General features: G+C 39.5%; 1 protein-coding gene across 1 annotated transcript in view; it reads right to left on the reverse strand.

The window, feature by feature from the left end:
• Positions 1 to 2,194: 2,194 nt before the first annotated feature.
• Positions 2,195 to 26,982, reverse strand: part of whrnb (whirlin b) — a 75,538-nt gene continuing 50,750 nt past the window's right edge. Inside the window, exons 6-12 of the mRNA XM_053610824.1 lie at positions 23,789 to 24,074; positions 22,148 to 22,360; positions 19,599 to 19,673; positions 15,034 to 15,652; positions 14,295 to 14,476; positions 11,821 to 11,937; positions 2,195 to 2,445 (exon numbers count right to left, since the gene is read on the reverse strand). Coding sequence (XP_053466799.1) covers positions 2,263 to 2,445; positions 11,821 to 11,937; positions 14,295 to 14,476; positions 15,034 to 15,652; positions 19,599 to 19,673; positions 22,148 to 22,360; positions 23,789 to 24,074 — 1,675 coding nt within the window. The 3' untranslated portion in view covers positions 2,195 to 2,262. The remainder of the gene's footprint in view (positions 2,446 to 11,820; positions 11,938 to 14,294; positions 14,477 to 15,033; positions 15,653 to 19,598; positions 19,674 to 22,147; positions 22,361 to 23,788; positions 24,075 to 26,982) is intronic.

Here is a 26,982-nt window from a genome sequence, read left to right on the forward strand (position 1 = left end):
GTAAATACAAAAGACTTAATTAAGGTAATTAAAATCTATATATATATATATATATATATATATATATATATATATATATATATATATATATATATATATATATATACACACACACACACAGCTTCAATAATACTCTGCATGTTTATATAGGGCTATTTGGGGGATATGACATGCATGTATATCAACAAAACTAAATCATTATTCTTAGTGAATTATATCTCTGATGTCAAAAATACTGATATAAACATCTCAATAATCTTATCATCTCATCATCCTATCAAATCATTCTAAAAATAGATCTGTCATTACGGTGAGCAGCATGGCAAAGCCTTTGAGGCTAATTAATGATTGTTAGAGATAAACAAGAGCAAGGGCTAGAAAGGGTAAGAGAAGAAGAGAGGAAGAAATTGAGTATTGAATCGCACTACAAATATTTTCTCTTATTATAATTCTTTTCTTTCATTGACTAGTCAAACTGGTGGATAAACAGCCTATAGGTTTGTCTGATACCTTTGCATTGCCAAAATATTCAAAATATTGCTTGTAAATTAAAGATGTATACAAGCATCATTCTATGACTAATGGAGGACCATAAGGGCTCTTTATTACATGAACAAGGGCTAAACTGTCCCCATTTTGTCACGTTCACCAACTTTCCCATTCTCACCAAACAGTATGGCCTTGTCGTTCTCCAGTAAGTCATAGAACCATGGTTACATGGTTTGGGCAAGTCCTCATGAAGATTCAGAACATATCCTGATAGTGTACCTCCCAGACAATAACTAAATAAATATTGCCCATAGTTGAGGATGAAAAATCCCTCAATATTGTGATATTGTACTCTATTGAGGGTGAGAATTACTCAAACTCACCACTATGGGCTGTGATGAAGTCATTTTAATCTCTGGTGAAGGTACATGGAGAAATTTAATGAAAGAAGTAGTCTCTTGACTTGCGTTCAACTATGCTTGCACAATCACTTCCTTTATCCAATGGGCTAACCTGTCTTCAGATAGAGGAGCCCCTTAATGGTACTCCCTAAAGTGCAATAACACCAGGGAACTTCACTTCCATACAGTGCTTGAGTCCGCACTGAATACAGGGCTAGCCTGGGAACATTCATCATCAAGACCAGATATGTTGCTTATTAATATACCGCTGTGTCAATATTTTTCATATCACGCACATTTCTAACATTGTTTCCCCTAAACGTGCATTTTATAGTGTTTGAAAGTGCTTACAGACCTGTAATATTCAAATAATTTCATAAGATACATCAGAAAAGCTGTCATTTCCAAACTTTCTATGCAATAGAACTGGAGTTTTTCTTAATTTCAGACTTTCGTTAACCTTTATCTGGCCCAGAAATAAGCTCCGCCTCCAGCTACAACAGAGCTGCTCAGTCAGAATTCCTTATAATCAGCAGTTCAACATATGTAAATTTTACCCCACGGGGTGGGGCCGGTTTGGAGGAATTGTAAAAGTCTGTCAGTGTTTACATTGCAATTGCAGTTCAAGTTGAAGACAGCAGAGGGCTCCAAACATTACGAAATGCTCCTTTAAGTATGTACAGGACGTTGTACCATTATTCTAGAGCAGTACAAATTAATCACTTTTAAGTATTAGGTCATGATATGTGATTAGTTGTAGGGTCTGCATGAGAAATGATTTTCAAGCTAACAGTGTTCTTCAGCTTTTCTTCAGCCTAGCATGTTTTGCCATTTAGACATCCAAAGTGCTATAAACTCCCCATCATTATTTAAAATATGGGCCAGAGAGTGAAATGAGGGCAAGCCACCAGCCACCCATATTGCTCATACTCAGACAAAGTGGATTTTAAGCACTATCCATTAGCTCTCTCCATCTATCTCTGGTCTGCACTGGGATGTCCTTGAGCACAGGGCAGAGACAAGTCATTTCAAGCTTTCATTTTACTGCTGCTTCACGAGATGGATTTTAATAATCAACCTAAAACCTCCGAGCTTGTCCCATTATCATATCCTACTTCATAAACACGCACAAATCCTGGATGCCTGGTGGGACACAAATACAGAATGCAAGCAAAGCAGGACCTCATTTCTGTGACCCTGAAAAAGTCTGTTTAATAAGCAGGCAATGTGATTGGGTAAGATGAAAGATATTTTTTACTTGTGGGACTCCAGCTTGGCCAACTCCTCCTGTATATGTCCTTACTATCCACCGGTGTCCACGTATATTAAGGTGCAATGTCTGCGTAGCTTTATGTAATGTTTCTTACACCTCTTATAGGGCAACATTAAAGTCGGCAATCAGGAAGTCAATGTAGTCCTTCTCTTTGGTCTTAAAGGCCTCGGCAATGACACGTGCAGCGTCTCGATGCTCCATGCCTTTGAGAGACATGCCATTGACCTCCAGGATCACCTGACCTACCTGCAACTGCCCACATAGATGAGCCGAGCCCCCTTTCTGAGAGAGACAGAGAGAGAGAGAGAGAGAGAGAGAGAGAGAATAAAATAGTTACATTTTTTAATTATTTTATTTATTTATTTTTATTTATTTACAGTTACTCTAACATTTTCCAAATGTACAACCTTTAAAATATATAGTTTTATTTATTTATTTATTTATTAATAATTATATATTTGTTATTGTAATTATGTAGTTTTATTAATATTATTATTATTATTATTATTATTATTATTATTATTATTATTATTATTACTATATGTGGAAACATCTGTCACTTGGCTCTTGGCTTTGAAGAAGTTTTTATGTCAGCTGATGCTTTTCGGAATAAATTGTTTAAGACCGTTGAGCTGCTGAATTCTCAAATCTGATTGGTCAGAAGGTGTTTATTTCTGTTTATATTAATGCCCTCAGTCTAATACATTGTTTTCTATAGTAACAGCTTACACAGGGATATGTATGGTGTACACTCCATGTAATCTTAGACTCAAATTTAATAAACACATTTAAAAATTTTAAAGGACAATGTCCTTTATTTTAAATGTCATTTTAAAAGAACAATGTTTAATCATTGATATGACGTTTTCTGTAAGGAGATGTTTAAGATAAGATAAAAAAAAAAAAAAAAAGATAAGATAAACTTTATTAAGCCCACACTGGGGAAATTCCCTCGTTACAGCAGCCCAATTACACAAAAAACAGATAAGAAACAATGCACATTAAAAAGGATTAGAATATATATATATAAAATAGGAATAGAACACCTCAATGTATGTACAGATGAATACAAATATGAATATATGCAGATGAGTAACACCTCGTTTATATACAGATAAGTCATAAATGGATTATTGCACAGTTAACAGTAGAGGTTGAGCGACAAATAGTAATAAATGAATAAATGTTCATATTGCAGAATTATTGTGAACATGTTGGCTGATGATGCAAAAACAACTAGCAGTGCTACATTGTGTTGTTTTTGCATTAAAGAGTCTGACTGCTGTAGGGATGAATGACCTGCGGGAACGTTCTTTCTTACGCTGAGGGTGCAGTAGTCTGCTGCTGAAGGAGCTGCTCAGAAACACCAATGTCTCATACAGGAGGTCAGAGGAATTGCCCATTGACACCAGCTTGGCTAACATCCTCCTCTCCCCCACCACCTCTATGCTGTCCAACGGGCAGACCAGGACAGAGCTAGCTCTCTTAACCAGTTTGTTAAGACATTTCCTGTCCCACTCTGTGCTCCCGACTCGCCAGGCGACTACTGCATAGAAGATAGCAGATGCTACTACAGTGTCAATGAATGATTTTAGCAGAGTCCTGCACACGCCAAAAGACCTCAGTCTCCTCAGCAGGTGGAGACGACTTTGGCCTTTTTTATACAGGAAATCTGTGTTTATGGACCAGTCCAGTTTATTGTTTAGGTGAACACCCAGGAATTTGCACATCTCCACCCTCTCGTTGTCAACACCCTGGATGTGCACCGGTGTAGACTGGGGTGGCTTCCTACAGAGGTTGACCATCATCTCCTTTGTCTTGCTGGCATTGAGGCAATGGTAGTTTAACTTGCACCAGTTGACAAAGTCAGCGATGACCTTCCGGAACTCCTGATCGTTCTCCTCTGATACTCGTCCAACAATGACAGTACCATCAGAGAACTTCTGCATGTGGCAGCTGCTAGTATTATGTCTGAAGTCCACTGTGTACAGGGTGAAGAGAAAGGGAGCGAGCACTGTATCCTGTGGTGCTCTCATGCTGCTAACCACCACATCCGACATACAGTTCTGGAGCCTCACATACTGTGGTCTGTCAGTGAAATAGATGGTGATCCATGCAGCCAGATGGCGGTCAACTCCAGCTCCCAAAAGCTTCCCCCTAAGTAGTGATGGCTGGATTGTATTGAAAGCACTGAACAAAACATGATCCTCACAATGCTCCCAGTATTCTCCAGGAGTATTAGTGATCTGTGCATTAGATAAATAATGGTGTCATCAACACCAATGCCTGGTCGGTAAGCGAACCGTAGGGGGTCTAGCTCTAGGCTCACCAGGGTCCGCAGCTGTTGCAGTACAATCCTCTCCATGGACTTCATCAGGTCAGAAGTTAAGGCTACCGGTCTGAAGTGGTTGGGCTCCCTAGGATGCGCAATTTTGTGTACTGGAACCAAACAGGAAGTCTTCCACAGTACTGGAACTCACTCCAGTCTGACGCTCAGGTTAAAGATGTGCAGGATGACCTCACTGAGCTGAGTCTTTAAGCAGTCTGTAGCTGATTCCATCAGGGCCCAGGGCCTTTCTTGCCTTGATCTGCTTTAGCTCATTCTTCACCTGATTGACTTTCAGAGAGAGACTGCATGAGGGAGTTATTGATGTTGATTATTACTGTTGAGTTGGATGGGGGTCAGGGGTGTGAAACCTCCTTGAGTGAGGGATGGTGAGCGGTGGAGAGGTGTGAACTGTGTGATGCTGATATCTAAGAAGCTCTGAGGTGTGAATTGGATGATGCCGATATCTTTGAAGCCTGAGGGTGGAGGAGGGGGTGCCCGGTGGCCTAAAAAGGAAAGGTTCAGCCACTGACAGGTCTGAGGTCTGGTAGAAGGCGGGAGGAGATGGAGCCGAATCTAATATATTAAAAAACAGATTTAATTCATTGGCCCTGTCATGGTCACCGGATACAAGGCCCCTCCCACTGTCTTGGTTCTGACCTGAGATTGTTTTCAGTCCCCTCCAGACCTCCCTCTTGTTGTTCTGTTGAAGGCGCTCCTCCTTTTTCCTGTAGCTGTCTTTTCCTTTCCTTATCTCCCCTCTGAGCTGTTTTTGAACCCTCCTCAGCTCATCTTTGTCCCCCAATCTGAACAGTCTCCTTTTTTCATTTAGCAGGGCTTTGAGCTCAGGAGTCACCCAGGGTTTGTTGTTGGAAAACATGAACCTTCTTGTTAGGCACGGTGTTCTCCACACTGAAATTAATGTAGTCCGTTACACAGTGAGCGAGACCATCAATGCAATCCCTGTGCAAACTACAAAGCATTTCCTAGTCCTTGGACTCAAAACAGTCTCTTAGTGCCTCACTAGTCTCTTCAGAGCATTTTCTCACATACCTTGTGATTGGAGGATGTTTATTCACCAAAGGTATGTAGACAGGCAGCAGATGGACCAGGTTGTGATCTGAGCAGCCGAGCAGGGGAAGGGGTGAAGAGCTGTATGCATCTTTTGTGTTTGCATACAGCAGATACAATGTTTTATTGCCCCTAGTGTGGCATTTAACATACTGGGTGAAGGTGGGGAGAGTTGAGGACAGGGAAGCATGATTAAAGTCCCCGGAGATGAGAAGGAAGGAATGTGGGTGCGATGTCTGCGGCTGTGACACAACAGTGTGTAGCAGCTCACATGCCACTGCAGCATCAGTCGGGGGGTGGGAGGGGGGTGTAGACAGTTATCACGATGACATGCGAGAACTTCCTTAGCAGGTAACATGGCCGCATGCTAACAGCTAGCAACTCAATATCCCTAGTTCACCGCTGCTCTTTAACCCTGAAATGCCCAGGGTTACACCATCTCTCATTCACAAACATCGCTATTCCCCCACCCTTCCTCTTACCGCTCTCCTTTGCTCTCCTGTCCACTCTCACAAGTTGAAATCCATCCAGTATGACCAGTGAATCCGTACTGAGTTCGTTCAACCACGTCTCTGTGAAGCACATGATGCTACACTCCCGGTACCCCCTCTGCAGCCTTCCATAAATATAACATTTATGGAAGGAGTCTCCAGTGTCAGTGCTGTGTAATGATGTTTTCCTCTATATAAGGAAGTTTTTAGGACAGATGAAAAAATGGTGAGGGAACAACTGTTACGTAAGTTATAAGAAGAACTTGTTTTGAAGATGTTCCACATTGTAAATATAAATAGATGCATTTTACAATATTTCTTTAATACATAAAAATTGTAATTGTTGCTCTGGTATAAGAGGAATAAAACACTTCAGGATATGTTGTTATAGGAAAATTATCAACTCTAGAGTGGTAACATCATGTTATCCTGTCACTGATTATTTTCCTATAACACTACCATCTGTGTGTTTTATTACTTAAAAAAACAACAACAATTATATAGCGTAGTATAAACTAAGAAGATTTAGTTTAAACTCTGCTGTGAAGATATTAACACAGTCACATTGTCAACGATCTCACTGAACATTAAATGTAATTCCGATGTCTCATGAACAATTAGTTTTGACTAACACTGAGGAAGCAGATAAAACATTCTCACTCATACAGACAGGACAAGTGTAATCTTCTCACCATAAAGACAAGCACAAACTTCACAGCCCTGTCCTCCATTGCTCATCCGAGTGTGACCTTATCACTGAACACAGTGTGAGTGAGCCCTAGGGTCGGACAGATATCAACATTTCATAGCTGAATGAGTAATTTAGTCGACCAGGTTTTGTCTTCTGGAAGCACTTTTGTCCTGGTCAGAGTCGTGCTGGATCTGGAGGCTATCCCAGGAACACTGGGGTGTAAGGCGCAAATACACCCTGGATGGGCCACCATAGCTTTGCATCATGGGCACACACATTCATACACTCTTTAATATACAGCAGAATGCAACTGCATAAAATAAGTCTATTTTGGAGTAATTCAATAATCATCATTACTACTCTAGGCAGCGGTCAAATCACAGGCAGACAACATTAACCACGAGCATGGGTTCAAATCAGAAAGTTATACCAGAAACAAAGGCCAGGAAACAAAAAGCAATGCTCAGAAATGCACCACACCATCGACAAGACCTTGCAACAAGACAAAGACACCAGAGGGTATAAATAGACGAACTAATCAAAGGACTAACTCAGAACACTTGGACACAATCAGGCAATCACCAGTGACACCAAAGACAGGGGCATAGACAAGCCTCAAATCAAAACAAAGGCATGTATTAATGAAAAAAAAAAAGCTTATAGCAGGAAATCCAAACAAATCATTAGAACAGCCAGAAACGATTTTCAAGAGATCACAAGTTCAAATCCTGAGAATGCCACAGCCATCTGTGGAGCCAATGGAGGGTGGGAGGGATGCAATACCCTTTCCCTGTCAATCACAGTGACACTAGCCAATTGTTAAGCATCTGTGAGCTTGTGTATGCAGAAGAGGGCAGATAGAGCTTTCCTCAAAGTGTGTTACACTGCCCTGTTACGCAGCAGTTCAAAAAGATATGGTTGGCTGGTTTCACGTGTCTCTGAAGAACCATGTGTTGGTCTTCACCCTCCAGAGTTGGTAGCTGTCTTATGATTGGGGAAAGCTGACTTGTGGGTGGGAATGGGTAGGTAACCAAACTGGCCACCAAAAGATGGAAAAAAACAAACATGCTCCTCGTGCTGAATACTAACAGGAGGAATTCCTGACACACTTATTCACAACTAAGTGCAATTTAGCTACACTATATGACCAGAAGTATGTGCACACCTGATCATCACGCCAATATATAAGCCTTCTCCAAACTGTTGCCACAATGTTAGAAGTACATAAGTGTATAGGATGTCTAAGAGGCCCAAACCTGTTCCAGCATGACAGTGCCCCTGTGCATAAAGCAAGGTCCATTAAGACATGGTTTGCCAAGATTAGAGTGGAAGAACTCTAGTGGCCTGCAAAGAGCCCTGACCTCAACCCCACTGAACTCACTTAGGTTGAATTGGAACGCTGGATGCGTGATAGCCATCCTCGCTCATCATCAGTGCCTGAACTCACTAATGGTCTTGTGGCTGAATGGGCAAATCCCCACAGCCATGCTCCAAAGTCTAATGGAAAGGTTTCCCAGAAGATTTGAGGTTATTATAATATAATAAAGGAGGGACTAAATCTGGAATGGGATGTTGAACAAGCAAATATGGCTTTGAAGGTCCAGTGTCCACAAACTTTTGGCATTTGTTGTGTGCCATGTCTAAGCCTTTAAATCTCTGATGTGGAGAGACCTCAGGCCACCTTCAGTCTTGTTAGAGCAACAGCCTTTGAGGAGGTGTCGTTGACTGGATACCACCACATTCACACTTATCTATGATGTATTGGCCCTGGTGTAATCAATTTGCTGTGCAGTGACCTTGACTAGTGCAAAAAAGGTTTTGTCGCACCCATTGTTCTTGGGGGAGGATTTCAGTATCTTCCACTAGCTGGTGGTTAACCACTGCTGTCGACCATTGTTCTGTCAGGTAAAATGTGCCAGTAATTACACTTAGAGGTTGATGGGATTTGAGTCAGTGTTGTATATCTCATTGTGTACTTGGCCACAATGTTTTATTTTTTCTAAGAGTTTATTAGTTGCAAACTGCCATCTCAGTAAGAGTACATGAATAGTTGCAAGTGTAAGCAACCACTGGAGTTGTGTAGGTCAGAGCACACCTGATATTATGCACATCATGTTGTGCAGCTGAACTACTACTTTGTGTGAGCAGATCTGGCCCACACTGGAAAGCAGTTTCCAGCCATACAATAGCAAAGTGCTAATGCTGAAGTCTGAAAAGTTGAAGTGGCTGCACTCCATGTGGTGTTACCCAAACGCATGATCAATCCAAGGAACGCTGGAGCTGTGAGACGGCACGGCTATCTACTTCTGTTAATTTCTGTAATTAATAAGTGAATGAATTAATTACATCACTGATAGCAAGAGGTTCACTGCTATAACAGCTCCACAATCTGCCAAAGCTTTTCAACACTCCTACAGGAGGAAATGAATTGGAACATTAACCTCATGGCCCAGAAGTTTTACATATGTTTGAGTCCAATTTCCCACAATGTCGTCATGGTCGATTTTGACATGCGACACATAAGTGGGTGAATAAGAGTCTCTCACAAGAAGCACTACAGCTCTGTGCCGTGTTCTAATCAGGAAAATGGCGTCTCGAGAGCTTGTCGTTTGGGTTCGACACTACATTCAGCACTGATGAAACTCACAGCAATCAAAGAGCAGATTAATTGTAATGCTAATCTTTTTTTCAGCACATTAAACTTGAAGCTTGTCTGTGTAAAAAAAAGGGTTCCTTCATCCAACATTCTTTCTTCTTCTTCAACTTTGTTATAATAATAATAATAATAATAATAATAATAGATGCAGCCCTTCATTTGGAGTCCAAACATGTAAAAGTGGTTTAAATAGAAACTATTACATTATATAATTATGACAAAAGTACATCGAATAATCCACATAATCCACAAAATAAAGGACGGTATGGTGTGAATTAGGTTGCTGTTTATTTTTTTATTGTTACTTTTGCAGTTTCAAATAAAAAAAAAATAAAAATTTATATGTAAAATCTTTGTTCACTTTAAGTCAAAAATGTCATAGGTGATATGGCGAAAAAAATATCATTACACCAGACTTCAAGCTTTTTCACAACAAGTAGCAACTTTCACAGCATTTAAGGAATGATCTTTTATTGTGCATGTTCCACAATTGCCATTCAATAATTAATAAAAATTGTAATCATTGGCAAACTGCTGTGGTATATGAGGAATAAAAGTGTGAGTCTGTAACTTCAGGGTGGTAAAATCTCAGCACATTGTCACACATTTCCTGTGACATTCTTTCTATTACTTACATATTGTCATAACACATATTACAAAAGTCAGTTTTGGAAAGTCTTTTGAATTTATATATATTTATGGGCAGCTGTGTCTCAGGTGGTAGGGTGGGTTGTTCACTAATCGTAGGGTTGGCGGTTCGATTCCTGGCCCACATGACTCCACATACCGAAGTGTCCTTGGGCAAGACACTAAACCCCAAATTGCTCCCGATGGAAAGTTAGCGCCTTGCATGGCAGCTCTGCTACCATTGATGTGTGTGAGTGTGCGTGTGAATGGGTGAGTGAGACATGGTGTAAAGCGCTTTGGATAAAAGCGCTATATAAGTGCAGGCCATTTACCATTTATATAAAGAAACTGCAAGGGAGAAAAATCACAAACTTGTTTTCCCCCCTCCCCCCTTCTCTCTCTCTCTCTCTCACACAAACACACACACACACACACACACACAGAAAAACATCAAACATATCAGTCCCTGACTTTAGAATATGCTCATTCATATTTTACCACCAGGGACAACTGGTATAAATGTGATAACAAGGCCCCTCTTTCCATCTCCTCTAGACTTTCAAAGATTTTTTTTGAAAAAAGGTCCTCAATACAACATTTCATTTTTGGCACATTCGTTGCTGTTAACAAATATCTCACAGTGGCTTATTTTTTATTTTTTATTTTGTGGAACCAAGTGCAAGAGCACCACCATTGGTCTCAAGAAAAAACACACAGAACGGTATGAACATGAGGCTGGGGCTGATTTCTTTCAAGCCCACACTGTAGATTGATACAGCCTATCAGTGACAGTCACGTCAAACGATTACACAGAGTCAAACGCCCCCTTATAGCTAATGTATAATTGGGCTGATATTTTTTCAGCCTCCTTCACTGACACATCCATAACATTAAAACAGATGTAAAATGCAGTTGTAGGTTTATTAAATACAACGGAGGTGGATTATTTATTCACTCTTACTTTTTTCCCACCAAAATGCCTTTGGAAGAGAAACTAAATGTAGACAGACTAAGCATTAACTACTAACATTGTCCAATCAAAGTACAAATTGCCCAACAGGACAGACGACAAAACGGTAAATGGTTTTTGGTTTGAACAGAAGGGTTACAGAGCAATGGACTTAAATAAATAAATAAATAAATAAAAATTAGCAACTAACAGCCTATCTGTTTTTAAGTGCTTGTGGAATAGTTTGCTCCACATCAGTCTTATAATTCCATCTACATGTGTGATTCTCTCACAATATAAAGCTGTGGTCAGACCTATCAGTTTCATTGTCTAGCTACTGATGGATATTATTATTATTATTATATTTATGAACATAGAAAAACAAGAATCTTAAAGAGACATCCAAAAGTGTTTTATTGCAGGCAGAAGCCTATTACTTCCAGAGGTCAAAGAGGTAAAGTTAATACTAAAGCAGTTAAAAGCCCGTAGCACAAATGATCTGTAGGCTATTAATCGCATGACTAATTGGCTAACAGGCAGTTATACGAGCAATGCTGTTCCACTGACCCGCAGCTTAAGTGTCCACCAGAAAATTGCTTTTTAAGAGGACCTTAATGTCTCATAGTGCCGTTCCGGCTGAGCTTGTCCGTCTGATGGTTGGTTAAACAGACGCTTTCATCTCATTACTGCCGTCTTAGAGTTTAGGAGTTAAAACTGTCTCAGCTTTCGTTTAACATATGTTGCTCTTACAGAAAGGTCTTCCTCATGGGGATGAAAACGATGCTGTTAAAAAAACATATTTTTACATGGAGGTTCGACCATGTCAGTGGTGCTGCTGATACACACCTGTATAGTTGCAATGCGTGGAAGAGGTTGTCTAGTGTTGGCGCCACCTTCCACAGCAATGCCCAGTGTATTAACGCTCTTGGACACCCGTACCAATGTAGGCCCAGACAGCCCTGACTATAACACACAGAGAGGAAGAGACAGAGAAAAATACATGAATAATGAAAGTGTAAAATCCCCTCAAACACCTATGATCTACCAGTCCTGCTATTACACTGGATTGCTTTTAATTCAAAAATAATAATTAGGAGCAGAGCGAAGGGGTTAAGCTCAGGACAAACCTGCTGTCTTCTGTATTTTCAAACCCCATTTATTTCTCCATGGTTCTGATCACTACAACGTTTGACACTGGAAACTTTCTCAAGCTTTTTCAATTGAAGTTCAGATGTATGTTTTTTTTTGTTTTTGTTTTTTTAAAGGAGTCATTGCCGAATCACTCCGAGTAAAGCATCACACAGCATATACACAATACTGTGAGACTCACCACTCATAATGTATGAAATGTAGATAATATTCTGTAGATCATTATGTTTGTGTCTGTTGTTGTAATGTTGTTGCAGAAGAACAAGTAAGAATTTCATGACATATTTTACACTGTACTTGTGCACATAATAACACGTCAGACGATTGAAACATAAAGAAGCACTGAAATAAAAAAAAGAGAATAAAGGGAGGAAAAAAAGCATATAGTCTGGTTTGTTGGTGCAATGTTTGTCACATTGTAAGCAAGACAGTCCTGTTTTATTTTGCAACCTGCACAAGCTTTCAGTTTTCAATTGCAAAGATTTACACTGTACAAATGCAGCACAAACATAAACAGAAATACTTTATACGTTTTTTTTAAAAAAAATGATTTTATAGTGAGATATTTCTTTTCAAAATCTCTTTAAAATACTTTGAATTTCCTGCAGACCGGATGTTTGTTTTTTTTTTGTCTTGTTAACGTTTTCTAAATTTTAAAACCTAAAACCTATCCTCAACGAGTCCTTGAGGTGGAAAAAAATCCTGATCTTCAGAATGTTTTTCAGATTATTCATTTTGTTTGGCTTTCTTTCCAATGTCATTAAATGTGATACAGAGAGGCTAGGTTAGTGCAGAAAATAAGGCAATGTCTAAAACTAACAGATTTAAAACCTTGGTGTCTTTAGTCTATATTCATTTGAAAACAGAATATCCAACATTTCTTTCAACATTTTCAACTTTTTCTCCAATTTCCAATGCTTTGAAAGTACATTATTTGAAGAAATTCATTTAGCAGAACCTTGCTGGCTAACCAATCAGGCAAAGAAACAATGACTATGTTTACATGGACAGCAGGAATCTAATTATTGACCTTATTCTGAATAAGACAATATTCTGATTAAGGTGTTTACATGAGTCGCTTTTAGAATACTCCGGTCATGTTCCCGTTTTACATGTTATAGAACATAGAGCGATTAACGTCACACGTCATTACGTCACCGTGCCATGCCATCTGACGTTCCCTCCACAATTTCACGTATCAACATACAGTTCGTCTTCGTTATGGTACCGTGTACAGTTTTGGGTGTTTTTATTTAACTTTTTTACGAACGCTTTAAGTGCAGTTAATTATTTGTCATGCTGTACGTGCAAATAGACGACTGCTTGAAGTCGTGGGCTGCGTCCCAAACCGCGTACTTACCTACTATATAGTAGCCGAGATACATGTATTTCTCCTGCTACAGGCCTATAGTAGGCAAGTACGCAGTTTGGGACGCAGCTGTGCTCTTTTGTTTGCCGTAAAACGGTTGAGCACTGCCGTGTGTGTACGTGTCCTGTCGCAAAATGCGGTGAAAACTCTCACACGATGTTAATAGTGTGATTAAGGTTTTTACATGTCTGCAATACAGAAATACTTTTTTTAATGTGACTAAAACAGGAGTACTCCACACGTCTTAATTCGATTTGTGTTTACTTCGAGTATGACCTTAATCGGATTAAGGTAATTAAAAATTGCTGTTTACTTGGTAGTTTCTTAATCAGAGTATTGTCTTAATCGGGTTAATAGTGGATTATTGTTGTCCATGTAAACGCACTGAATGTTCATCTGGACATTTCTACATTCAATTCAATTTCATTTGTATTGGGGTTTTAACAATAGATGCTGTCCCAATACAGTTTTACAGAAATCTGGATGTAGTTTTATCCATATGTAATTTAGATCCGTAACGACTCAAGGAAACCCATCCTCCTCTGGGTGATACCTGATAGTGGGATTATAAATCATTACTCTTCTGTATTCGATAAAATCAAACAGTACTAAGTATGCTGATAGGACATTCAGTATGAGCAGATTGTGAATAAAAGCCATATGCATCATAGTAACGATGCAGGTGTTTTTACAGTCATCACTATCACTGTTCCATTATCTCCCCAGCTTATTTCCTGTTTCTAAATGTGTAGTGAAATAGATATCTGTATTACTCGGCCATGTTGAGCGCTCTGGTCCTCACCTGGTGATTAGGAATCTTTACTGCTCTCTCTGCCCCGTGCGGCTCTCCTGATGCATTGTGAGATACGGCTTTACCAGGCCGAGGACTGCTGTCCTTACACATTCCCCCAGCCTCCGCAATGTCCACGCCGCTGTCCTCACTCAGGGTCTGTCCACTGTCTGACAGCTGGGATAGAGTAGCCCCTGACAACACACACACACACACACACACACACACACACACACACACACACACACACACACAGATAAGACAATAGCTGTACATACAATGAAAGCACTTACACTTACAAGAAAATAAAAGAGAAATAAAAGTGCAGGCACACATTACACTCCCACACGTCAATGAATATAGACACAAATCCATAAACACACAAGCATCGATGCACAAATTTAATCACACACGTTTTAGAAGTAAATTTACCCTGTCTTCACACATTTTGACTCCAAAGAGCAAATAAAATTGCCCCTTCTATTTAACCCATATGTTGTGTTCACTACTAAGCAATTCTTATTCAATCAGGACATCTGATTTAGAGTTGTAGTAATACAATAGTAAAATATTACTGAAAAATGCCTATCTTTATCTCAGTAATTGAATATGTAACAATATTGAGGCCAAAGACACCAAAGCATAATCTATTTTAAAAAAGCTAAAAATACAATACAATGTTCACAACATAAACTATAATAAAAGTTACTTGACTAAAGTTTGATCAGAAGCTTTGTAATGCTCCTCTCACCTCGTGGTTGGATCCGTGTCTTCTCCTCCATAGTCTCCTGCTCAACGTTGAGTCTGTGGTGGCAAGCCATTCTGGGGCTCATATCGGGTGCGGAAATCGTGACCTCGGGTTTTTCCGGGCTGCAAGGTGGCGGTGCAGGTATACGCAACGAGGGCGAGAGGGACGGAGAAGAGCGAGCCGATCGGCTGGGGGTCGGAGTCGCAGCTCTCGAGCGGCTTGCAGATTCCAGATGGGGCGGCAACATGGCCGCCTGCTTGCTCATCAGAAACTGGACGAGGTCTTTGGCTGGCGGTTCAACTGAAGGTCCAGAGCGATGGAGAGAACATGGAGAGCAGCGATGGAGGGAGCAGGGTGGAGGAGAACGATGGGAGACACAGGGGGAGGAACTGTGGTGGACAGTGCATGGGGAAGTGTGAGCTGAGCAGGACGAGTGCATGTGTGGGTCGATGTGGTTAAGAGTATGACGTTCCTGCTGCATCCTGCAGGGGGTTGTAAAGAGCAGGTTGGATTGGCACAGTTTAGATGTAGGGCGTTTGAGCTGGACCTTCGGACTTCCGTGTCCAGGTGGAGGTGGGGGTCTGAAATTAGGTGGAGACTCGATACGAGATTGCACTTCATCCTGAAATGGTATTAGAATGTGCAAAATTCATATTCTGGAGGAACCAATGAAATTAAACTTCCTGTAAAACAACATTGCAGACACACAGGGGCCTGAAATATGTAGCAGGATTAATGTTTTAATCAACAAGCTATGAGCTTAGGTTAATGTTACTCAGGATTTCTGCCTTCTGACTGTAGCTAACTCTTGCCATGGTAACATGGTACCGCACATTTAATCTGCTCTGGGGTTCAAATTCAGGATCACAGAAGTTGCTTGGCTTTCCCTGATTACTTTTTATATCAGAGATACTATCTTGAACGTTTACCACCTTCTGGGTGTGATATTGCAAATTCCATTCACAGCTGTTGCTCTCACTTTTTCTCAACCTTAAGGTTTTTTTTTTAATGTGGAATAAAACATATTCCTTTTGATGCTGAGAATCTCAGTACACATACACCTTTTTACCTACTCTGGCCATAAAAAGGCACATCTACAGAATAGTATGTAGCCTAAACTATATTTATCGACTAATTAGCAGTAATAAATCATCAGTCAATCATCAAAGGCTTGGCTTATCTTATAATAGGATTCTCAGGAGTGATTTGTGTTATAAACAACACTGTTATTCCAGCCACTTGTCCTGAAGCAATTTTACTTGACTGTTCAGGTATTACCACCTGTTACTATTTGAGTGATTTGTACATAACGTGTAGTAACATCACACTTACACAGTGGTGTATAAGAACATGTATAAACATTAATCAAAACCTCTCACAATGCGGCTGAATGCAGACCTGCTACTTGTAGAGGAGTGATGCGTGGTCATGCCAGGGTCTTTTTATCCTTTCACAAACCATTTATCTAAGGTAGAAACTGGACATACAGTCTCATCTGTGAGTGTTGGAACAGCAAGGACATTTTTTTTTTTTTTTTTTTGCGATACACTGAAGACATTTGGGTTTGAGATCAAAAGATGAATATTAGACGATAGATGGGAATTTCACCTTCCGTGTCCTGATATTTACATCTAGATGTGTTAAACAACTTAGAACATGGCACATTTTAGGTGAGCAAAAGTATAGGAATAGGAAGTCTTAAAGTTAACGAACATCAATAACACTTAATATTTAGTTGCATATCCCTTGCTTGCAATAACTGCATCATGCAGCGATTCACGGACATCACCAAACTGTTCAATTCTTCTTTGTGATGATTTTTCAGGCTTGTACCACAGCTCCTTTAAATTGTTGTTTGTTTCGAGGGGTTTCCCCCTTTGGTCTCCTTTTCAGGAAGTGAAATGCATACTCAATTGGGTTAAGGTCTGGTGATTGACTTGGCCAATCTAAAACCTTTTTCCAGTGATGAAGACTTTTGTTGTGTTGGCAGCGTATCATTGGCTTGCTGCATGATTAAGTTCCTCCCAATTAGATTGGATGGATTTTTCTGTAGACTTCTGAATTCATTCTGCTGCTACCATCACGAGTTACATCATCAGTATAGATTAGTGAGCCTGTTCCAGAAGCAGCCATGCAAGCCCAAGCCATTACGCTACATCCACCATGCTTGACCGATGAGCTTCTATGTTTTGGATCATGAGCAGATCCTTTCTTTCTACACACTTTGGTCTTTCCATCACTTTAGTAGAGGTTAATCTTGTTTCCACTTGGTTTGGTAGAGGTTAATCTTGGTAACTTTTTTGGCTCATCTATGTATTTCTTTGTGAATTTCAGTCTGGCCGTTTGATTCCTACTGCTGACGAGTGGTTTGCATCTTGTGGAATGGCCTGTATATTTATGCCCTCAAAGTCTTCCTTGAACAGTAGATTGTGATACCTTCACCCCTGGCCTGTGGACGTTGATGATGTCACTGACTGTTGTTTTTTGGTTTTTCTTCACAGCTCTTACAATGTTTCTGTCATAAACTGTTGTCGTTTTCCTTGGCCGATCTGTTCCAAGTCGGGTTGTTAGTATACCAATGGTTTCTTTTTTTTTTTTTCAGGACATTCCAATTTGTTGTATTGTCTATGCCCAATGCATGTGCAATGACTCTGATTTTTTTCCCTCTTTTCTCAGCTTCAAAATGACTTGCTTTTCTTCCCTAGGCATCTATATGGTCTTCATGTTGGTTTATCCTTTTTAACACAAAATGCGATCTTCACTGGCAAATCCCAGGGCCCAAACCAAGAGCAGACATTCAGAGCTATTAATTGTTTAAACACTGAATATAACAGGGCACATTTGATCAAGAAGAAACACCTGTCAGTCACATGTTATCGATCAGTTGAACAATGGGTGAGTTCAAACGGAAAGTGACATTTTCTAAGTTGTTTAACAGATCTTGATGTAAATATCAGGAAACGAAAGCTGAATTTCTGATCTATCGTCTCATGTTCATGTTTGATCTGAAACCCAAATGTCTATTTGATGTATATCTATTTTATATATTTAGCTTCACTGTAGGCCTCATTTGGATAAAAAAAAAAGTGCCATTTTGGGGTATTTTTGGCCAAAATAATTATCTTAACTACATACTTTTCAAATGTTAGCAAGTCAAACATATGCTGATTGATTTAATTTCACATTAATGAACTAAAAACCATTCTCCATTTACATACACAGAAAACAAAGCTGCACCCTTCAAATATTACTAACATGAGATGGTGGAAAGGGGTGGAGCTTCCATGGGGTCAGGTAATATCGAGTTCAAAGCATTTGCACAATGGTCAGTAGTTCTAGATTCATACTGTCATCGGCTCTTTTTTATTGGGGGCAAAAGAAAACCTATTGCATATTTTTCAATAATAACTTGTAGCGTACTCTGATTTAAATGGATTCAAATGGATTTTTCGTACAGGTCAGCAAGTCTGCTGCATGCATTAGGCAAGGAAGGAACCTGTTAATCACTTGTAAAAGTTGTAAAGTTGTTGGCTTTAATGTAAACGCTGTTGCTATTTTCTGTCAACCAACTCATTCGCCGTGATCGGTCCTCGCTAACAATCACAAGGGGTTCTGGGTAAGAGATTGCAGCTGAGTCCACTTTGATACAGGCTTCGCCACAGATTGCATTAAGGGTGCTCATAAGCATCCTTCTGAAGCATAAAATGAGAAATGGGACACCCTACGGCCTCGAAGACCTCATAGACATGTGTAAAGAAGTACATTAAGGCTGCAAGTGTGCCATTTGGTACATGACATATCTGGAGCCTGGTTTAATTGCCTGGTTTAAGATCATAGACATGCCTTTGTTTACAGCATCCTCTAAAACCCTGCTGTGGACTGTGACAGCGATTTGAGTAAAATCCTCAATTAAACTCTGCATTTGCTTCGACATCACTCTCCCGAGTCCCAATTTTTACAGCTCCTGTTGTGCATTTCAGATGTGTTTTCATTCACAATCTGTTACAGATCAACGCTAACCTGTCAAATGCACTGAATCCTGACTGGTGCATTAAACGGACAATGTAATTACAGGAGTACGTGTTAGACCATAGGGAAACCATCCTGACATTTCAGAGGTTGATATTTCATTTCAAAATGTCACCACAATATGAAATTTACTCATAATGCGCTGCTGTCCGGTATCCGTAATATTGGTATGCATAAAGTGTAGTTACAACTACGAGCGCATGAGTGAAATGAATGATCCTGAAAGCAAGTAGATGAAAGTACTTTATTGTGAATACTTCACACATTTAGAGCTTTTCCGTATCAGTTACGTGGTGTGAGACACGTGTCTTTGAACTGGAATTAGATAGAATGCTTTTGAGGTATATTCAAATATTGAAGTTTTTTTAATCGTTTGCTATTTTCGATTACATTCTAATAATTTCACAATGATATTGTTTAAGGCAAAGGTGGAAAACGCAGGTACTAAATGTGTAATGGTTTCCTCAGCTGGCTTTGTCATGCATGATGGCTTTCAGTGACAGCTCTCTCTCTCTCTCTCTCTCTCATACTGTACTCACCAAAGCTATTTCCGGTAGGGAGTTAAAAGCCCCCGCAGGTCCTGCCTCCACGCTTCCATCCATCCTGCACTCATTCTGCAAAAGCACAAATCATTTGCGTCATCCTACGAACAATTCAGCGGTACTCATACAACATCAGTCTCAAAGAATTCTAACTTACCTTTGCGATCCTTATATCACTGAAACCTGCAATACCAAAATGAGCCGTCTAACAAACTCACAATGTATGCATTGTGATTTGAAAGCATTCCGACCATTCCCTGCCAGTTAACCCTTTTTCACCATGAAAAGCATCAGAAAATTGTTTTTGCATTTCTTGATGTATTTGAATAACAATGTCTTTTTCCTTCAATTTTTCCTAGACTTACTGAAAGCTATTCTATCAGATGGTTAATTAGACTATGTATGTTTTGGTACATAAGGAACTTTAGTAAATAAAACACTTAAGGGGAAGTTCGTTCCCATTTTCACTTACATTATAGAAGCTATAAACAGTAGCTCTATCCCCAGCCTTCCTTTTTCTTTCCCTCGACATCAATAAGAGCAAAAAAAAATTCATATTACCAAGAAACCTCAAACTCCTCAATATCTTGAAACCTTAAGGAACCTCTGACAGTTGCAAAGCACTGACACTGGAGACTCCCTCCAAAAATACTTAACAAACTTCTCCTCATAGAAAACGTCACCATATCAACTTTTTACACACTGTCAGAGTTGCTGTTATAGAAAATTAATCGACACCTTCTGACCAATCGGATACAGTACAAGAAATCAACAGAACTGCAACGGTGGAGTACATTTTTCAAGTATATGTACTTTATCAGAGGATTTTCATTTTGGGAAACTTTTACTTCACTACATTTTAATGTGTAATATCTTACTTTTTACTCCATATGCCGATCCACGCTACTTTAAAGTGAATACATAAATTGGATTAGGCATTCAACAACCGTATCCCCATGGTTCTTGCGAGAGTTTCTGCAGAGTAAGGGTTACTGGCTAGATATTTCTACAGTAGCGCATTTGAGCGCCAAAGATGGCAGGAGTCTATCACCCTTGTCCTTATCTAAAAAATATATATTTTTAAGCACTGACGAGCAAAAACGATGTCAACGTGTCATTGTCAAATATCTACTATACTGACCACAGCAGAGTCACCACACCACATCAACTCACCAACAAACTTAAGAAAACACGTTGAGGTAAGCCAATTTTTAATATTATTTCATTCATAATGCGTCTTTACCTGTTACATGGTGCTTAGTAGTTAGAGCACACACATACACACACTTACTGATATTGTGCACTGTAGTTTTTCTTAATAAAAAGGAAAATTTGCTAAACCTGCATAATGTCTGTATATAACTCCCTAACTGCCTCACTGTTTGCTTGCAACAATAGAAAACTTCCTTCTTAAAAAGGTAGGAGATGCGCAGGAGAATGGAACATTGAATTACATCCATTATTCAGATGTAGTTCTCATAGATCAGTAGTTTTTGATAAAGATTTGATACTTGAGTACGTTCAAAAGCAAGACCATTTGTAATTTTACTCAAGTAGTAATATAAGAGGAGGACTTTTACAAAAGTACAGGAACGGTGCACTTCGTCCACCACTGCAGAATTGTGATATAAATTTTTTTTTATTAAATCCTAATTATTTTAGTCAAAATAATGCAAGTTAAATTTTAACAAGTTTGTCTTAATATATGGACAGTCACCTGACAATTTCAGTGTAGCAGTATAATCACTATATGCTAGTTTTGTCCATATTGTGCAGCCTTAAAACTAACTACCCCAAATTACCATAAAATACCCCATACCTTGTTGTTGTTGTTGTTGTTAAAGAAACGTTTGTGAAAAGCTTAAAATATGTGCCAGTGTAGCAAGAAAAAGGAGCTGTTAGTCTAATTACTTGACATTCATGTGGAAAGAATTTACAACCCAGAATAATGACTAGCAGACATTGTCAACTCAGACAATTAGCCAGCAAGAGCATGAGACATGAATATCAAAGTCCAAATAAAGCACACAGGACGTCATTCGAGTGCCCCTTATGCCACCAGAAAAGCATAGCAAATGCACGCTCGGGAAAGTTAAAACCCATTTGATTACAATGTGAAGAAGAACTAAAGAAAAAAACAAATACTTAATGCTTTTTACATTACCCTGTTTACATTTTTTCTGTGTGCGTGCCTCTTTAGAATAACTCAAGTGTCCTAAATAATGTACAGTAAAAGCACCTGAATTTTCCTTGCAGTACATCATGCTGCTACAGCATCAAAAGCATGGCACCTTTGACATGTTACAAACCAAACCAATCAGAGAAAAGGTCAAAACTATCTAGAGGATTTATCCACACACATAGTGACAGACAGATGGGCAGATACACACACACACACACACACACACACACACACACACACACACACAACAAAGCAGAAATGAATCAGCCAAATACTTGGCACACACATACAGACAAGGTTCACTGGGCTAACACACACACACACACACACAAACACACACACACACACACACACACACACTTGCCTTAGCATAGCCCATTGCTGAAGCAGTCAGCTGGCAGGCAGTTGGGACATGACCCTCAGGATGAGAGCTGCAGATGGCCTTGGCGTGGTGCAGCAGGCCCAGGCCTCCATGTCTCACCCTCCAAGCCTCCATCTCATGGTGAACGACCTGGCCATCAAAACGCTCCAGATCCTGAGGAGCAATAAGAGCACGCACCTCTGCCAGCAAGGTAAGCTGAGGAGTACACAAGAAAACACGCACAGTTACACACATCACAAGCAATCAAACAGCACAACAGATAAAACCCTCGGTGCTAAATTTACATTTAAACTTCATTCAATTTCTGTATGCAGCTGCCCGTCTCATTAAACAGAATTTTCTCCACAAAGGAAGACATCGTGTTTTGTAGCACCAGTCTCATTCCATGTTATATCTTCGAGCATGCTGTGTGTCACATTATTTCATCCATTTGAATTGCTGCTGTAGTTCTTGTTAGTATCAGTCAGTGTACTTCATGGTTCCTGAATGAAGAACAGCAGTTTACTTGGTATTGAACACAACTTGACTAGGGTTGGGGGAATCATTTTGAAGCTACTTAGCTAACTTAGCCTGACTAGCATGTTATCCACATAAGCTAGCTAGAGACAATTGTTTTCAATTAGCTTACTTAATTAGCTTACTTAATTAGCAAGGTACCCTAACAAAGTGATTTCTAGAAATTTCCAAATGGAACTATGAACACAAATGTGCATATTAACTATTAGACAAGTATTTTTAAATATACAGCTTGATTGGAGGAACTGCTGAGCCCTAAATGGAATCCAGGTCTACTGAAGGTTGAATAGAATAAAGGGATTGTCCATAAAAATACATGCATTGCATGATTCTTAATGAGACAGTCTATATCTCATCTCATTACTTTGCAAATGCTGCAAAAAAAAAAAAAAAAAAAAAAAAAGCTAGGTAGGTAGGTTCACATGGACCTGAATAAACATGGCAATATTGAATCCAGTAATCCATCCATCCATCCATTCATTTTCTTTACCACTTATCCTTACTGGGTTGCAAGGAACCTGGAGCCTATCCCAGGGGACATGGGGCACAAGGCGGGTGACACTCTGGACAGGGTGCCAATCCATCGCAGGGCTCAATCACACACACATTCACACACCCATTCATACACTACGGACCCTTTTGGACATGCCAATCAGCCTACAATGCATGTATATGGACTGGGGAAGGAAACCGGAGTACCTGGAGGAAGCCCCCGAACCACGGGGAGAACATGCAAGCTCCTCACATAGGTCCATGGCAGAAATCGAACCTTCAACCCTGGAAGTGTGAGGCGAACGCGCTAACCACTAAGCCACCGTGCCACTGTAAATGTTTATTCAACTTTGTAAAAGCAAAGTTTTTTTTATTATAAGCAAATTTTCCAAAGCAACTAGCAGGTTAGTGTAGGTGCTGAAACAACAGATGCTTAAAAATAATAAAACCACAAGACGGCCACCTGTAAAATGTGTCAAAGTGCGTTCATCTTTCTCACTAGTCATAAACTCAGAGCTATTTCTAGCAACGCTTCTGTTTCATGTCTCATGCAGCACTTTTGCCAACGCTCTGTTGGAATCCAGACCCCTCCTCTTTGTTAGCTCTAGACTTAACCTTGGCGTGTGTGTTGAAGAGCTCGAACAGGGCCATGGCGAGAGGCTCCACACCAATGTGGCCACACTGGTACTCCTGGATGTAGTAGGTCATGGTCTGGTTCTCTGTCTCGGTCAGCAGCAGATACGCCTGCTCCTCCAGAGAACTCCGAGCCCCTATAAGTCCTGATGCCAGCGCCGGTGACGACAGGCCCTTCCAACACACAAAGAGAAGACATGTCAAATCAGGCTGAGGTTCTGTAGCAGCATATAACTGGAATCCACCATTCAAAATAAACAAATCACTTAAAAAAAAAAATCACATGCTTGAATGTAGGAGTACTTTCAGTAGAAGCCTCCATGTCGGTATGGAGAGGGGTTGACCAGGGAGCACAAAATTTGTGTTGACTGCTAAAGAAATCTGGATTCTGATTGGACAGAAGGTGTTAATTAATTTTCTATAACAGCAGCTCCAGCTGCAAGGTTTATATTAATATTCTCGTTCCAATAGGTTATTGTTTGTATAGTAACAGCTAATATGAGGATTTCAAAAAACAGATTTTAAAAAAGTATATAACTGTTGATATGTTCACATTTTCTGTGAGGAGATGTTAACATTTATGGAAGGAGTCTCCAGTGTCAGCGCTTCATAACAGTCAGAGGTAAAGCTGTAACTAAGTTTTCTGTCATGGGAAAATCTTTGTTCACTAAAAATGAATAAAAAAAAGGATGTCATTGAGTAAAGGGGAGTACTTTGGTGCATGCTTTAATTTGAAAAAGATCAACTTTGTTTTACTGATTTGTTGCTCATAATCTTTACATAACATTATTTCCCTTTCTATATGCATGTGATACAGTGCAATATGCCTCTCAGCAACTTTATATTGCTATGTTGAGTCACTATAACGGTATTATGATTACTTGAAGCACATCTGATCAAACAGCTGCTTTAGTGAAATGAAGTGTGTGTTCAGATCAGTGTGTAGGCTTTAGTAAAACACAGCAAACAGATCCTGGATCAGGTGTATGGACAGACTTCTGAGGTCTCTCCACTCAACCCGAGCTAATATTAAGTACCACAAGCCCTGGGGAATGAAAGGTCTCTATGAGTCACTCTGTGGCACTCATTCACTCGCTCTCTTCCTCTGCTTCAGTGTCATTAACCCACTGTCCGCTGCCTCTGCACAGAAACGCAAGTCTCACGCCTTCTCCTCTTTGACATCCTCCTTAATCAGAAGTACATTAGAACCAGCCGCAGGCTGAGACACACAGAGAGAGAGTGCTTTCTCATTCTCTGGCTCTTTATGTCTCCTAGTGTTGCTGTTATTAGAAAAAGCAAGAGGGAGCAACTGAAACTATCTTTAGCAACAAAGCAGAGGAATAACTTGTACCTGAAAAACATGTCAGACATCAAACTACATCTAAAGAAATAAAACTGCAAGTGGAAAAGGTTGGCTTTGATGTTTTTATTAATTAAACTTGTGTCCCCATAGCCTTGCCCTCCAGACTCCATTCCACCCCAACACAATCCATCTTCAAAGTAAAATCTCTTTGAATACTTTACCATTCCTTTTCATTTCGTTTTCTCCTAATTCAATTGGAGGAATTCTTCTTACAAATAGTGCAGGTATGATGTAAAAGGTACAAAGGACTGACAGAGAAGGGTACTGCTTTTACTCAGCTCACAAAAATCGCTCCTCATTCAATTCCCCAGTGAAACAGCACCCGATCCAGACGTCAGCGCTCAGCTGGAATCAAGGCTAAGTAAGGTCTAATAACCCATCTTCTGTCATACCAGTGTGTGAAACATTCTGGTGTAATCCCAGAGCAGATGTGCACTGACCACAGGCCCATCAAAGCCCTGTCTCATGGGGGTCGTTCTTCGCACTCCAAACTATAAATGAATAAATGAATGCTGCTATGATAAATGCAAAGTGCAGTCCTGACACTCATCACACATGGCAGGGGTAAAATCTGTGAAATTTATATGCTGCTCAAGGGGAAAGTGCTGAGATAGAGACAGAGAAGAAGGGGATTGTTTTCACTACCTCCATTGCAAAATCAATACTTTATAAGCATTTGTGCACTGTATTGGTCCCTGAAAGGCTCTGAGCCAAGTTACTGTTTTGGCTCCACTCTGGTTATTGGGGGAAAATAATAAAAAACAACAACAATAATAATAATAATAATAACAATAAAAACAATAATAAACTGAACACACCATGATAACTGTGGAATTTAGCATTTAATAAAAAAATATTAGATAGCGCTAAACATTCCGAGTGAATGTTAAATATAAAAAATACATTGTAAAATTAAAATTGCATTTTTAATTAAAATGTAATTATTATTATTTTTAAAAAAAACCAAACTACTAAATACTAATTAGCTCATAATATTATACTGCCTCACAGTCCATGTGTTAGCAGTAGTACTGCAATGTTTATATACATAAAAGCAATCAAATTAATGAGGTAATAATTTAGTTCTTTTAATGATTAAAACTATACGTTTCAAATGAATTTGCATTTGTTTACCCACAGTAATGTTTTTTTTCTCTCTGATATTTAGCTATTTATTTCATGAATCTTGTCTGTTGCAAAATACACATCACATATCATAAATTTTATGATTTTACTGTGGCTTGCATAAATATTCACCCCCTTGACTTTTCCCACATTTTTCTTTTGTGTTACAACCTGGAATAGAAATGGGATTATACATAATGAATCTATACAAAACAGCTCATACAGTGGTGCTTGAATTGTGTTTTACATTTCTGCATAAATATGACCTAAAACACCATCAGATTTTCAAATACTGAAATCAAAGCTTCATATACTTTTGCTACTAACAGATCTGTAATATTGGATCATTTTCCTCAATAAATATGCATAATATGCATAATATGCATATTTATGACCTAAAACATCAACAGATTTTTAGAAGTCCTATTTATGCATATATATAGAAGATTCCAAAGGGTTCACAAACTTTCAAGAACTACTGTAATATTGAAGAGGGAAGAAAAATTAATATAGTTTTTTTAAAATTATTGATGAATAATTATTATTCCAGGTTTGGAATAACCCTCCAGGGTTGGGGGTTCAATTCCCGCAGCTGCCCTCTGTGTGTGCAGAGTTTGCATGTTCTCCCCGTGCTGCGGGGGTTTCCTCCGGGTACTCCGGTTTCCTCCCCCAGTCCAAAGACATGTAT

This window comes from Ictalurus furcatus, chromosome 22 (genome assembly GCF_023375685.1).
Source record: "Ictalurus furcatus strain D&B chromosome 22, Billie_1.0, whole genome shotgun sequence".
NCBI classification, from domain to species: Eukaryota; Metazoa; Chordata; class Actinopteri; order Siluriformes; family Ictaluridae; genus Ictalurus; species Ictalurus furcatus.